At 39.9% G+C, this 13,584-nt stretch overlaps 3 protein-coding genes across 3 annotated transcripts in view; 2 read left to right on the forward strand and 1 right to left on the reverse strand.

Annotated features, from left to right (window-relative positions):
* The window catches only part of cpamd8 (C3 and PZP like alpha-2-macroglobulin domain containing 8), a 47,284-nt gene extending 40,620 nt beyond the window's left edge, over positions 1-6,664 (forward strand). The window contains exons 38-44 of the mRNA XM_085265612.1: positions 306-380; positions 583-688; positions 1,080-1,190; positions 1,271-1,483; positions 2,915-2,986; positions 4,994-5,195; positions 5,639-6,664. Coding sequence (XP_085121738.1) covers positions 306-380; positions 583-688; positions 1,080-1,190; positions 1,271-1,483; positions 2,915-2,986; positions 4,994-5,195; position 5,639 — 780 coding nt within the window. The 3' untranslated portion in view covers positions 5,640-6,664. The remainder of the gene's footprint in view (positions 1-305; positions 381-582; positions 689-1,079; positions 1,191-1,270; positions 1,484-2,914; positions 2,987-4,993; positions 5,196-5,638) is intronic.
* A 1,483-nt stretch (positions 6,665-8,147) lies between these two features.
* On the forward strand, positions 8,148-10,434 carry cimap1d (CIMAP1 family member D). The gene is made up of 4 exons (XM_085265628.1): positions 8,148-8,541; positions 8,995-9,105; positions 9,605-9,718; positions 9,864-10,434. Exons 1-4 carry the CDS (start codon positions 8,502-8,504, stop codon positions 10,349-10,351), a joined length of 753 nt encoding a protein of 250 aa, XP_085121754.1. The 5' UTR covers positions 8,148-8,501; the 3' UTR covers positions 10,352-10,434.
* cks2 (CDC28 protein kinase regulatory subunit 2) lies at positions 10,413-13,418 on the reverse strand. Its single transcript, XM_085265629.1, has 3 exons — positions 13,207-13,418; positions 12,863-12,990; positions 10,413-10,979 (listed from the first exon to the last, which is right to left on the reverse strand). Exons 1-3 carry the CDS (start codon positions 13,263-13,265, stop codon positions 10,936-10,938), a joined length of 231 nt encoding a protein of 76 aa, XP_085121755.1. The 5' UTR covers positions 13,266-13,418; the 3' UTR covers positions 10,413-10,935.
* Between the last annotated feature and the right edge of the window lie 166 nt (positions 13,419-13,584).

Here is a 13,584-nt window from a genome sequence, read left to right on the forward strand (position 1 = left end):
ATACTGGAGCCGTACATGTAGCTGACTTAGCTGGATGCCATGCATTATGCGTTTTTAAATTGACATTTTATAATCTTACTCGACTGCAATTTTAGAAAATCTAAACACGTTTTTATCAGGATCTGATAAAAAGGACCTTTAATTCTTCTCAATAGGTACAAAGGCAAGAGATATTCACAAACCCCTTCCAGCATTATAAAATCAACGTTATTAAACTTTTACTATTTTAAATGAGAATGTCAAGAGATCGAGGTTAATATTTGCGTATGAAGCTTGATTTCTTTATGTACTGTGCTGGTCAACAGCTGCTTATGGACAAGAGAGTCGGTCTGAAGAGATATGAGCTGAATGGGAGAAAAGTGTTGTTCTACTTTGATGAGGTGAGTGCAATCAAAATTCTTGATTGCTGCGTCTGATTTTGCACACCTGTTGCATCACTGTAAACACAAGATAAAAAGAACCTCTGATTTATTTATTTGGTTTTTTTAAGCAGGTTTAATAATACCCATGTTTGTGTCTGTATTCATGTGTATGTGGGCTAGGGTGCTTTCATAAGTCTTTCTCTGTTTCGACCTTTTGTAGATTCCCAGCCAGTGTATGACGTGCGTGGCCTTCCAAGCTGTCAGGGAGTACATTGTGGGCAAGACGGCGCCTGTTCCGGTCAAGATCTATGACTACTACGAACCAGGTGTGCCTCTGATGAATATTTTAACCCTTTAAAGCCTGAACTGTGAAATAATTGCCATAAAATTCATATTATTTGAAACTGGAGTGTTTATTGAACCTTTTGACAATAAATAAATACATATTAATATGCATGTATCATATTTGCTACATTCTGCATTTTGTTTTTGCAGTTTATTGCTTAAATATATTGTCTGATATATTAAGACTTTTTTAATAGGGGAGAAAATCACACTGATGATGAAGAAGTCTTAAAAACTCTGGGCATTAAGAGCTTAAGTGCTCCTCTTTAAGGAGTTAAACAATTTTTTTTATGACCTACTAATGGTGAGCTTCATTGTTTCATGTGTGTGGATGTGTGAACATGCTCGTGTGGGTCTGTGCTTGTCGTGCAGCTTTCGAGGCTACCCGGTTCTACAATGTTAGTGAGAGCAGTCCACTTGCACGGGAGCTGTGTGATGGACCTACGTGCAATGAGGTGGAAAGTTCAACCAATCAGTGGATAGGTGAGAAACATGTGCAGCGCTCCTAAAAGTGTGGAAAGGCCTCACTTTCATGAATCTAATGAAAAATTCTGTTTCTGCAGGTTTTGTGCAGGCGAACCAGTGCAACAATGTGTTTGGCTGTCTGGAGGAGGAGCGGTTTGAGCGCTGCACGTGCTACAGGGATTGCGGTTACGATGGGGATCCTGTTTGTGGGTCAGATGGGCAGCTCTACCAGAACCAGTGTCAGATGGAGGTCTTTGCCTGCAGAAATGGCACAAGAATCAAGCAGGTTCCGTTGTCCCAGTGTCCAGACGGTAAGAGCTCTGTCATCACGCATCATCTCATCTGTTCACAGATTCTGGACCTCTTTGTTTAACCTTAGTTTTTTTTTTTGTTTTTTTTTTTAAATGCCTCTAATAGTGATGTTTGCACAATACCATAGCCAAGCTGCAGACCAAAGACTCTCCCAAATCCTGGATTTGTAGTGATTAAAATAGGTCTGGTTCCTGTTGACATTTGTTTCCACCCAATGGCTGAACAAACATTTGAGCAATCACAGTTTAGGCAGTGGTAAGAATAGATCCGTCATGTCTGTTCATCAAAAATGTATTTCAAGTTTTTGCAAGTCCACATGTTAAAAAGTTGTGAAAACATCCTCTGCCAAGTTCAGTATCAACAGAAAATGTCACAGACCAGATTTATACCTGACTCGCATCACAAAGGATGGCTGAATGAATGATCCAAAACTACTGTTAAATTATTGTGTACATGTCCACATTTCTCTCTGTTCTGGAAGAGAAATGTCACAGAAATAGACAAATTTCAGTTAATATAAAGCATGTGTCATTTCATTTCTCTATACAGTTAGTGGTCTGTGGCTCTCGGGCATTAACAGCGTGCCCCAGTGTATTTTTCCTTAACTGTATGTGTTTTTCCCAACTCTCATTGTAGGTTAATGGGCTCATATGAATGTGTAATCCTCATTTTTTCCTTTATTTTTATTTGCGTCTGTTCATGTACACATGCCTCTGTGTATGCAGTGATCTGAGTTTGGGAAACAGCTGTTCAGGTGTTGAGCTGATTACTGAATGAGTTTGGGTTTTTTTTTTTTTTTTGGGGGGGGGAACTACCCATCGCACCCCAACCCCCCACCCCCACCATCCTCTCTCACTCGCTGCTGTATTACAGGGCTCCCTCCAAATGACAGAGTGCTTTTGTCCAGCCTTTGAAATCCTTGTCACATTCCTTTCCGACGCACAGCCCAACAACAAAGGAGCCTTCATGTTGTGGAGCAGATTGGGAAAAGGCATAGACAAAACTGTGGTGGGAAAAGACCTCAGTTTGTGCCAAGTCGTTCATGCTAGAGATTATCAAAAGGATTGTATTTTTTTGTTTAGGGCCCTCTGACCTTGTTTGTTTGTGTACAGTTGTGCGAGGGAGATTCATGCCACCGTTTCCCAGTTTTGAAAAGGAAAAAGATATGATTTGCTTCCACACATGGCCTCCTGGCCATGCTTTGGCCCCTGCTATTTTTGGATAGATAGAATTTAGTGCGAGCCTCTGTTCAGACTGAGTGTGCATCATTGTCTTGCCAAGAAGTGTTGCTCAGTGGGGTGGATAATGCTTCTGGCCAGTATTTAGATTATGCAACAATGAAACTCTGTTGAATTCATTACTTGTTTTTTAGGTGCTGTGGCAGCCACATAAATGTGAATAATCTAACATGTGTCTGTTTATACTTCCAGTGAAGACCACGGAGGACAGGCAACCAATAGTGAGTCAGGAAACTGAGCAACCCTCAGTGCCTGTACACACAGGTAGCCTCCCATATCACACCTTTTCCCCACTTACACAGCTTTGCATTCTTTCATCTCCTCTCTGCACTTTCTATGCATTTTTTCTCAAACTCGTAGTTTGTCTTAGAGACAAAGCTTTGCTTTTTTTTTCTTGTTTTCCTTCATTATTTACATGTTTTAAAGAGCCGAAAGCAAATCTACTGACTAATCCACTTTTGCTGCCATTATAGGTGAAACTCTATTTCTATGTTAACTAAATGTAAATGCAGTGGGCAGTGAGCAACCCCGTGTTTGTGGCACATTGGAGTTTGCAAGGGCAGGGAAGAAGAAAGGATTTAAGACCAGGATGAAAAGGTTGAGACAGTGTGTAAGGGCAGTAAAGCTAAAAAGGAGAAAAAAGAGTGAAGGGGACGACCAGGAGATGGGATCAGAAAAGAGAAAAGGAACAGGGTCAGTGGGAGAGTATAGGAAAGTAGATATGCAGGTGGGGCGTACGGCAGCACATTCCCCTGCCACCACGTCATGTTTTTACAGTCTGTGTGATAAATAGGTGGATCGTTTTCAAACAGCCGGCTTGATTGTTGCTCTGTCATGAGCTTAGATCAGCTGCCATTTTCAGGGAGGCAGCCAGAAAATTCCTGATAGGATGTTTGGCTGTGCGTGCAAGGAGGATGTAGCTGTGTTACATTTGGCAGTGCAAGCATAAAAAAAAAACAGTCATTCACAAGCTGCAGGAGCGTGTACTTGCATACTGTGTGCGCACACCGCATGCTGTTATATGTACATGATTTTAAACTCGGCCTGCATGAAAGTCTGAGTTGCCTACAGGTGCGTGTGTGTGTGTGTGTGTGCGTGCGTGTGCGCGCACCCCGTGTGGCACAGCCTGCACTGACTTGTTGCTGAGCCCGCTACCCTCGGTAGCTGCAGTTCACTAAGCTTCTCTCACTCAAAGGTCTCCTTAGTACAAAAGCCAATGCTTCACACTCACCACTGGAATGTTGTTTCGCACTTACACAAACACACACACATATCTATACGTGCACACATAACGCATACACTTCCTGCATGTCCATACAGGCAGATATTTGCCCACACACAGAGACACACGTGCACACTCATCTAGAATAAGATAACCCTGGGGTGATTAGATTGAATAAGTACTGTAAAAACACTGTCATTGTAAACCATTAGAATGTTCACTACATGCCAGATAAGTGCACCGAGAGTGTAATGGGTGAATGTGAGTCTTGCCATGAACCTGACAGTTTCCAGTGTAACAGCGGAGGACGCTGGAGCTCTGGAATTAGCTTCCTTGTGCAGACTTGTCATGTCGGTGACCTTCTGCCAGAGGACAACATACAGTAGAATACCTATACAGGCATTCCTTCAGCTGATTTTTGGTCATCACACATACATTTCTTTTTGGTTACAAACTTTACAAAATTCCCACATCATATTTGTCTTAAATTTGTTTAACTCTCACCATATGTGCTGCAGGCCTCAAAGAAGGAAACTCTGATTGCAGGCTACTCAGAATAAAGCGAACTTTCATAAAGCTATACCTTGAAAAGACCGATTCAAGCCTAGCACGCTTATACGAGGAGACAACATTTTAAGCAAGGTGCGACCCCTGCTGTGTGTGATGTGGTATTGCTCCTCAAGAGGTCCAGATGTGCAGTATATTAGAGGTGTCCTGTGGAGCTGTCTCGCAAGCCAGCAGGGTTAGGTTTAGATTTAGTGTTGCTAGCCAGGATTACGATCTGCATCCTGCAGGTCTAAAAACATTTTTCTTTCTCACAGTTTACATCACTATTTACTTCTTAAAAGTCTTCCTCATCCCTGTGTTGAAACATTGATATGTTTTTCGTGGCACATTACCACCCCCTGTAGTTTAGTGTAGTAGTACAACACCAACTATATATATATTCACATCAGGACAGATTTTTAGAGTATCCATGACAGCCAGAACTTTCATTTTTATCTCGCCTACCTTGTCTCTGTGTTTCTCACTAACCCTGTTCTCTCCAGGCGAAGAGGAGCAGGGCTCTATGGCAGAGGTGTCCTACTACTCCTATGAATACGACCCAGACTCTGATCCTTTCCTTGCTGATGCAGAGGGAGGGGACCATTTTGATCTTCCTGAAGGCGGCAGGGGTGTGGAGCATAACGTGCTCCTGCCAGTAGATTCCCAGCTACCCACACTGGACACAAAAAACACCCCTGAGCGATGGTATGAGCTACATCTTTGATGTATTTGTTTAACAGACTTTGGATTAGTAGACCTCTCTGATGTTTTCTAGGTATCTGGAAGAGTCTGTTGTGGATATTCATCTTTGGTAATAATATTAAAGGAATAAAAAAGCAGTTGTACATCTCCCAATATTATGTCTCCACAGACTTCAGCAAGACTTTCCCCTATAAAGAGGACATTTAATCTCCCCTGTTCCCAAATGACACCTCGGTATATATCAATAAAGTGGTTTGATGACCATTAGCTTTCCAGTTTTTCCAAGGGTAGCTGCACAGGGAGAGACTGTCCTCACTTACTTTTGATAAAAACCCAGTCACTTTGTTTTAAAGGCTTCAAGAGTTACTCCTAGGAGGCTTTCAAGGGATAAAGAGTTAAAGATGATCCTTTAAAGAACATATGTTCTGTTTTCTTGTCATCTACAGAAACACTCCCAGAGTGAAGCCATACCCACCTTCGAATTGTACATTATTTGTGAATATGCTAGTGAATGGAAAGAGAAGAGAGACTTGCTGAAAGGAAGACATGGGGGGGTCTGGAGAATGAGTGTTTGACCTTGTGTGAGTCAGAGTGGATGCATTTATAAGCCTGTGTGTGCGCTTGGATGTGACTGTGTACGTTTTTTATTAAGCTAGTATCCTCCAGACTTGTATTTTTCCTCCTCTAGACTCCTAGTAATCAATAGGCACAATATCATATTTGTTAATCACTGTACTGCCTTAATAATCACTAGAAGAAATAATCAAGTATTTATGTTTGTAATTACACCTGATGTTATGCAACGTATTTTGTTATATTTTCTATCTGTGGTATTTATTTTTAGATAGAGATCATATCATTTTTATTTTCTAAGTCGCCCCCTCAGTACAATCTACCTGCCCCTTGTGGATTTTTAAGATGTATGCTATACTATCCAAGGCATTTTTCTTTTTCTTTCATAGCAAGCTTTAACCCAGTTATTGCAATGTTTGATGAAATTCCTCTTCTGGTATCCTGCTGGAAAACAGACATATGCTAACCATATGCTTTACGGAAACATAAGCTGAAATGTTTTTCATTTTAAAGATTTTTGGGGGGCATTTTTGTCTTATTAGACAGCAGAGTAGAGATTGACAAGAAACACAAGGAGGCAGAAGGGGACTGGCATGCAACAAAGGCCTCTGGCCGACTCTGACTTTTACAGTTCGACCCAGCTGTAGTGTTTCTGAAACTATTCTGCCAAGATACCAGCATCTCCTCTCACCATTGAGATTTGATTGTACAGCTCATAAGCTATTTTGTTTTTTTGTTCAATTTTGATCTTTGAAGCAGTCAAGTTAAAAAATATTAAAGAATAATAAAGAATGAAGTTTTGATTTCTGTAAAAGTACCAAATTTGATCAAATGTAACCCAGATCGATATCAAATATTGTGATTTTTAAAACAAATGAGAATAAAATTTGTATGCAGTTTAGGCCTTTGGTTTTGTTACTTCACTACCTGTGTTTCTCCAACTGACTCACTGAGATATCTGCATCTGCAGCACAGTACGTGTCTCTTTTTTCAACTAGCAGAGCTGCAGTGCAGTTCTTTATGAGAGATGTGTTGCTCCATTTCCCTTAAATGGACGGTGAAGTCAGCAGTCAACTGTATTATACTCAGCTGTTTCAAAGGGCCTTCTGCTTTCACTCTCTTATTCCTTGTATGTAGCTGCATTAGAGACAGAAAGCATGTTAGTGTGTGTGAATTTGTACCTAACTGCATAGAATAGAATAGAATAGAATAGAATAGAATAGAATAGAATAGCCTTTATTGTCATTGTACAGAGTACAGCAAAATTGGAGTGCCACTCCCTTGGTGCAAGATTCAATAATAAATATAAATGTAAAATATAAAAAGTACAATAAAACAATCGCAAGTATTCAAACAATAGTAAATAAGATATATACAGGATAGCAGCATACTTGCACATGTTTGAGCCTTAATGTGTTGGTGTTATTTAGGTTGCCAAAGGAGGGCACCCCCAGGAGAGAGTTAAAGCCTGTGAAAGTTTAATGTTTGCTTACTGCACGTCACTTGTCGACCCTCTCGGTTACAGTTGTCTCTGGAAACTGGCAGCTCAGGCCTTTAAACCGAATCAAATCAACACATAACTGTGTCTGGAAAGTGTGCTTGGCTCGAGGTTAAGGTTGATAAATCAGGGGGTTGTTAATTCACTGTGTATTCCATCAGTTCAACAGGAGATGCCAAAATACAGGTTCATGTGTGCTGCACTACATTTGACTCTGGTTTGGGGTTTTATAGCGTGTACTCTGCATCAAAGCGTTGCTGTGCTTGTTCATTCATTTTAAAGGAAATCTTCTCTCTGCGTTCGTACTTACAGAAATAATATAAAGCCATGTGGCTGCACTGTATAGAGATCTGGTACCGTCAGCAGCGTGAGGCCAAATTTGAAGTTATCAAACTCTGAGCAGTGACAGCTGATGTAGCTGCTCATTCTGAATGGAAAACTTTGTTCTTGTTGTGACAACGAGGCAGCGGTGCAGGGGACCAGGCTGCAGCAAGCTACCCTCAGCAGTCTCCGTGGCAACTGTACGCATGGCTGAAGAGTGATATTGCGTCTCCACGCTGTGATGAGCAGAAAGAGTCAAAAGAGAAAGGACGGAGAGGGGGATCTTGGTTTCATGGTTTGCGGGGGGAGCGAGCTAGCGTTACATGAGAGTGAATCGGAGTGATGACATTGTTTCTAAGTGCCAGCTGAGTGCACCTATACACCTACCCCCATGGAGGAAGGGCTAATGACCTGTCCAAGCATCCACTGATGAAGCATTTGGACAAAGGGGCAAACGGGCAGACAGAGTAAACCCTATCCAGGGTAGATCCTCCTCTGTTGTTGACACTTTGACAAGCATTATAGGTCTCAGGTTTCCTGATTGCTTTGGAGGAAATTGGTGATTGATCCTAGATCAGGCAGGGTTCTGGGTTTCTAAAGTCACCTGGGGCTTTGGTGATGCTGGATCAAGAGGAAGCACAGATATCTAACAAAAAAGAAACAGACAATAGACCAAGAGCAGCCTGAATGAAGGAATCACTTGCGCCTCTGAATCTGATGACTGAATTTCCTGAAGCCTGCCTCACTTTTAGCTGAAAAGGGACATTACCTGTGCAAAGACCCCAGTTCAGCTATTTTTATTTATTTATTTTTAAATGGTTTTACGAGCATATAATGCCCAGAGCAATCTGATACTTCTATAGAACCACTACCATTGCTGGACTCCTGAAGTAACTATCAATTCTGCAAAGAGTAAGATGGAGAAAAAATACCCAGTAATTGCTGGACGAGAAAAAGGTAAGTCATCGTGAATAATGATCATGGTTCTTTTTTTAAATGTAAATTAATATTTACAAATAAATATCAGTAGCTTAATATACTGCAGTTAAGCAGAGTGGGTCGTTTTGCAGTGGGCAGACCTGTCAGGACTTGCTCCACTCTGTGAAAAAAATGCTCCCACCTTGTTAGCTGTTTGACATAGTGTGCATAATAGTGTTTCATTCAAGGCTGAAAACTGGAAGGCTAATCTCTAAAATTCACATGAATATTAATTTGTATTGTCTAGTTATCTTAGGCAAAATTATACAGACCTTATTTGCAGAGAACCTTACATAAAGCTGCGTTCACAATCAAAGGAGCCACTGTCACTTTAGAATTTTCCACATGTATGATTTTTGTAAACTGGATGTAATTTAAGACACTTGTATTTTGAGGTTATGGCAACTTTGTGACATCTTCTGCTGTTTCAAGGGCCTGGACCTGGTCGCTATGGGCTTCCTCCCACTATTGGATTTATTGGCCATGACTTCACAAAGTCAACTAGCCCTGCCTACACTTTCCATGGAAGGATGACTGATAATAGTGAGCACCGCTCTTGCTTTATGGTTTATCAGAAGTGGGTACTTTGAGGGCTAGTTTTCAAGTTTAACTTAAAGCTAACTAAAGTTTTACTTTTTTTTTTTGCAGATTTTTTTCTTTTTATTTATTCTATGACTAACTAAATAACGCCTTTTTTTCGTCAAACTGCTGATTTAGGACACAAATTAGCTGAAAGCATTACAGTCACCAATACACACATTTCACAGAATTTGTGTACAGTAATTTATAATGTTTATGTCTTTGTTTTCACAATGATTTCCTCTCCTGTAAAAATGATCTCACAAAAATTTCCGTTTGGTGTGATGTCAAATTCAACCACTAGGTGGAGACAAGACGTTTTTCTTCACTTTTTGTTATTTTTTTTTTAAAACTGCATCTACAGATTTTCAGGATCAAATCAAATCAAACTAAGCAAAAAGAATGAAAAGAAGTTTACTCTTTAAAAATATACATTTGTAATTATCCAATTAATTTTTAACAGTATATAGTGTTGACTCCAGTCCAGGGCCTCGGTATCACATTGATGCAAGAATCACTCGATTTGGAAAGGATGGCACACCTGCATACTCAATGCTGGGTAAAGTCAAAGCCCAGAGTAAGTATGCTTTCCTTCATTATTGGAGTTTATTTTAAAATTAATTGTGACATATTGTATATCAGTCAGATCAATAGATTAGTGAAGAAAACATGTACTTTTGACCCTTCTGGAGAACCCCATGTGATTGTCTTCTGCTCACTAGAGGAGCTTTTCCACACACCAGGACCCGGTGCATACAGCCCTGAGAGAGCCCCACCATGCAACCTGCAGCGCAGACCTCCATCCTACACCATGGGCTCTCGCACACACTACCGCAGTGTTGACTCGGTCCCAGCTCCCAACAAGTACTCTCTACCGCCACTTATGGGCGCTCAAGTCCCAAACAAGGCATCCAGTGCAAGCTACACAATATCAAGTGGTCTCAGCATAGGGGGACCATCTGAGGATTTAGCCAAGACTCCTGCGCCTTGCAGATACAATAGTACAGACCCAAATGTTTATCTGCTCCGACGGCCAGCGTTTTCCATGTCGGGACGTCACAGTTTACCCAGAGATGGCACCAAGAAACCAGGTCCAGGAACATATAATCCAGAGAAAGTTACAGTCCACAAGGCCCGGGCACCAGCCTACTCCCTGGGTATCAGACACTCAGAATTTGTTACTCCACTTATTGTCAATATTTCTGACTAAACAGTCATCTGAGAGAAAATTACATCATCCTTCAATTAAATAAAAAGAAAAGCAGCAAGTATTAAGGAATTAGCATATTTTATTTGTCCAGTATCAAAGAACTTGACAAATCAACCATAACGGAGAGCCAAATGTATATCAAGAAATAACATATGCACATAAAATACATACATTCAAGGAATTATCAAGAAATGTTTTAACAAAAATGTTAGGGATGTCATTGGTTTGAGCAAAATAAAATCATATGCTCATATGGCCATTTAGTAAATAGATCAGTCTTGACAACATTACACCTAAAGATAAAAAAAAAAAATTGGTAAATTGTACAATTGACAGGCAAACTTCCACCTTCAAATTGTTTTAAGTTATCATTCACAGTGAAAACAAGACATTTTTGTCTCTCATAACCTCTAAAAACTGAGGAAATTTGAATGAAGAAACAAAAATATATACACACAAAACTACAGGGCATCTACACAATATATCACAACACATATAGATTTATGTGCAGGACAGATATAGGATCGAAAGACAATACATATCAGCAGAGGAGATAGCAGGTATTTTAACAGACAGCTTCCCCTTTAATCCTTTGGGAGAGGCCTTCTGAAAAGCAGTATGTGTGGCTCTAGGGAGTAAAGCAAGAAAGGATCTGTCAGCATCATCAGTAAGTCATCAAACACAGTCAAGCCTACAGCTGTACGTCGTCTACACCCAAATTTGATCGTGGCCAAATAATGCAGTGTAGAAGCTGTACAATGACAGATTCAATTCTTATGTCAACTTTAGCATAATACTCATATGCTGTTGAAAGTATATTGAAGGGGTTTCAAACACAGGGGCCAAATGCAGCTCAGCAAATGCAGAGCCAAGTCAAAATTTTGTTATCAACTTATTGAAATTGAAAAAATAAGAATTTTGAGTTAGTAAGTCAAAATCTTGAGACAATAACCTGAAATTTTAGACTTAGAGCTTTTTATTGTCATTGTGCAGTTTCTTGCACAGTGAAATTGGGTAGCTGGACCACAAAGGTGCAAAAATAAGAAGAGAAAACAATATACAACAAGGGGGGAAATAAATAAGAAAATAAAATAAAAAGCAATATATGTATACATATATGCGAGTGAAACTATATACACATGCTGTATGCGTAAGAAACATTGAAACAGAAACATTGTGGGTCTGTATACAAGGGCAATTATAAAATATAATAATTGAAATGGTATGGATGTCAAAAAAACGTTCTTATGTTTGTTTATTTTTACCAACAATAACAAGGTTCAATAGGGTAATTATTAAATGTTTTTAGTCAGTAAAACACCTTGCCGTTACCAGCGTTTCTTCACATGACTGATAATTTATGGACATTTAATTCAGATTGCTTGGATCATAAAAAAAAAAAACAAACACAAAAAACCAAACAAAAAAACCCCAATATTGCTTCTTTCCAAAAAAATTAACATTTAAATCTTCTCTAATTTTGTATATTCACTGTGATCTACACATTTTAATATATCTTCCTGGGAACCAAGGAAAAAAAGAATCTTCCCATTGAACTTTTTTGTGATTACCATCCTCTTTGGAGCTAAAAGAGGCCACCCAAACACATGGGATATCAATGGAAAGCCCAGAATGTCCTCCATTTAGTCCCTCAGGACTTAGTAGTATAGCTCAAATAAGTCAAAAGATATAGACCAAAAACAAATGCCCATTACAAAGGACATAAATGAATAGGCTGGTTCTCAGGAGGATGTGTCATAATGGTACTGGCTGTTTTTAAAACAAACAAACAAAACACCTTCTTGAAATTGTGCTTATTTTTCTTACAGTTTCTCAGGGTCTCAACCATCTCTCCTGTGGATGTACTACTTCTTACCCACACAAGATCAAACTAGGCTCTTATGAGTTTAGCCCTGATATAGGGTCACCATGAAAATCACCCTGATATAGTCATCCCTCTTCTTTGATACATATACCAGGAAGAGATCTGTTCATAATGGCCAATAGAATACACACCATGTAAAAAGGCTGAGCTAAAGCTAAAGGCTTCAGCGTAGAGTGAGCAATGTTATGGCCTGTATTTGTATAGCGCTTTACACTACATTCAGTCATTCACACATTGGTGATGGCAAGCTACAATGTAGCCACAGCTGCCGTGGGGCGCACTGACAGAGGGGAGGCTGTTATAGCTTTTTTTTTTTTTTTATAATAGCAACCCTGATCATTCCCTGGAGACGCTTTCCTACTCAAGTGACAGTAAACAGATGGTGAAATGTCTGGTTTAAAACAAAAAAAGAAAAGAGCCCTAAAACACATATTTGCTTTTACTGTGCTTTATAGTTTTCCAAAGGTTTGACAAATACACAGAAACGTGGTATTTTCACCACCTTAGATTCAAAGAATGATGACGTCAATTTGTAGTTCTTTAGATGCACACATGGGCGTCTGACTTAATTTTCAAGACAAGACTGAGGAAAATGTGAACTTATCCTTCACACCGTGATTACTGACCTGGTTTATGGATCATGTAGTGAATCCAGCCCTGGCTCTGTTGGACTCCAAGTCCTCTCCACTCTTCTTCTGTCATCAGGTGGGAGGAGGGCACCAGTTTGGACAGCTGCTTAGGAAGCACAACATGCCTGAGGATGGAAATATAACAAACATATTGTTAATTGCCTACTAGGGGTCAGACAGTTTATTTTGATATATTTTAATATCAACTGCTAACGCTAACACAAGACGTCTCAATTTACAGCGGCAATAAGTTATCTCCACCACGTTCAAAAGCTACTTTGACCTTAGCTAATTACTCGAACTAAATTAACGGACTCTTGAAAACGTTAAAAACACAATACCTGTACTCGAAGTCGTCATCGGTGTACTTGTCAGAATAGAAAATCTGTTTTTTCGACATTTTCAGTTGACAAAAGCAACAAAACTGAGCTTCAAAGAGCTGATATTGGATAATGTGAACCAAATATGTTCGCTAGCAGTATCTACAAGCTCAACGAACTACTGTCATCTGCCGCTGTTTTCTGGGGATGATTCAAACCCCAACGGTTACCCGCACTCCCCTGATTGGTCAAAGCAGCAGCACGCGGACTTAACAGGATCGTCTATTCAAAGAAAGATGACTCCCTCCGCAAGGAAAACACAAGCCTTGAGGCGAAGCGCTATCGCGATAGAATTTGTACATTTAACGGTATATTAGGAATGGCTATATATAAGATTAA

This window comes from Mchenga conophoros, linkage group LG23 (genome assembly GCF_057382185.1).
Source record: "Mchenga conophoros isolate Kocher_MC1m ecotype Shallow Benthic linkage group LG23, M_conophoros_male_GT1.1, whole genome shotgun sequence".
In the NCBI taxonomy this organism is placed as follows: Eukaryota; Metazoa; Chordata; class Actinopteri; order Cichliformes; family Cichlidae; genus Mchenga; species Mchenga conophoros.

Coding starts and splice junctions, on each gene's coding strand:
- cimap1d (XM_085265628.1), top strand. CDS start 8,502: ATGGAGAAAAAATACCCAGTAATTGCTGGACGAGAAAAAG. Junction 8,542..8,994: donor AATTGCTGGACGAGAAAAAG/GTAAGTCATCGT, acceptor TGCTGTTTCAAG/GGCCTGGACCTGGTCGCTAT. Junction 9,719..9,863: donor GGGTAAAGTCAAAGCCCAGA/GTAAGTATGCTT, acceptor TCTGCTCACTAG/AGGAGCTTTTCCACACACCA.
- cks2 (XM_085265629.1), bottom strand. CDS start 13,265: ATGTCGAAAAAACAGATTTTCTATTCTGACAAGTACACCGATGACGAC. Junction 12,991..13,206: donor GATGACGACTTCGAGTACAG/GTATTGTGTTTT, acceptor TTCCATCCTCAG/GCATGTTGTGCTTCCTAAGC. Junction 10,980..12,862: donor CTACATGATCCATAAACCAG/GTCAGTAATCAC, acceptor TTTACTCCCTAG/AGCCACACATACTGCTTTTC.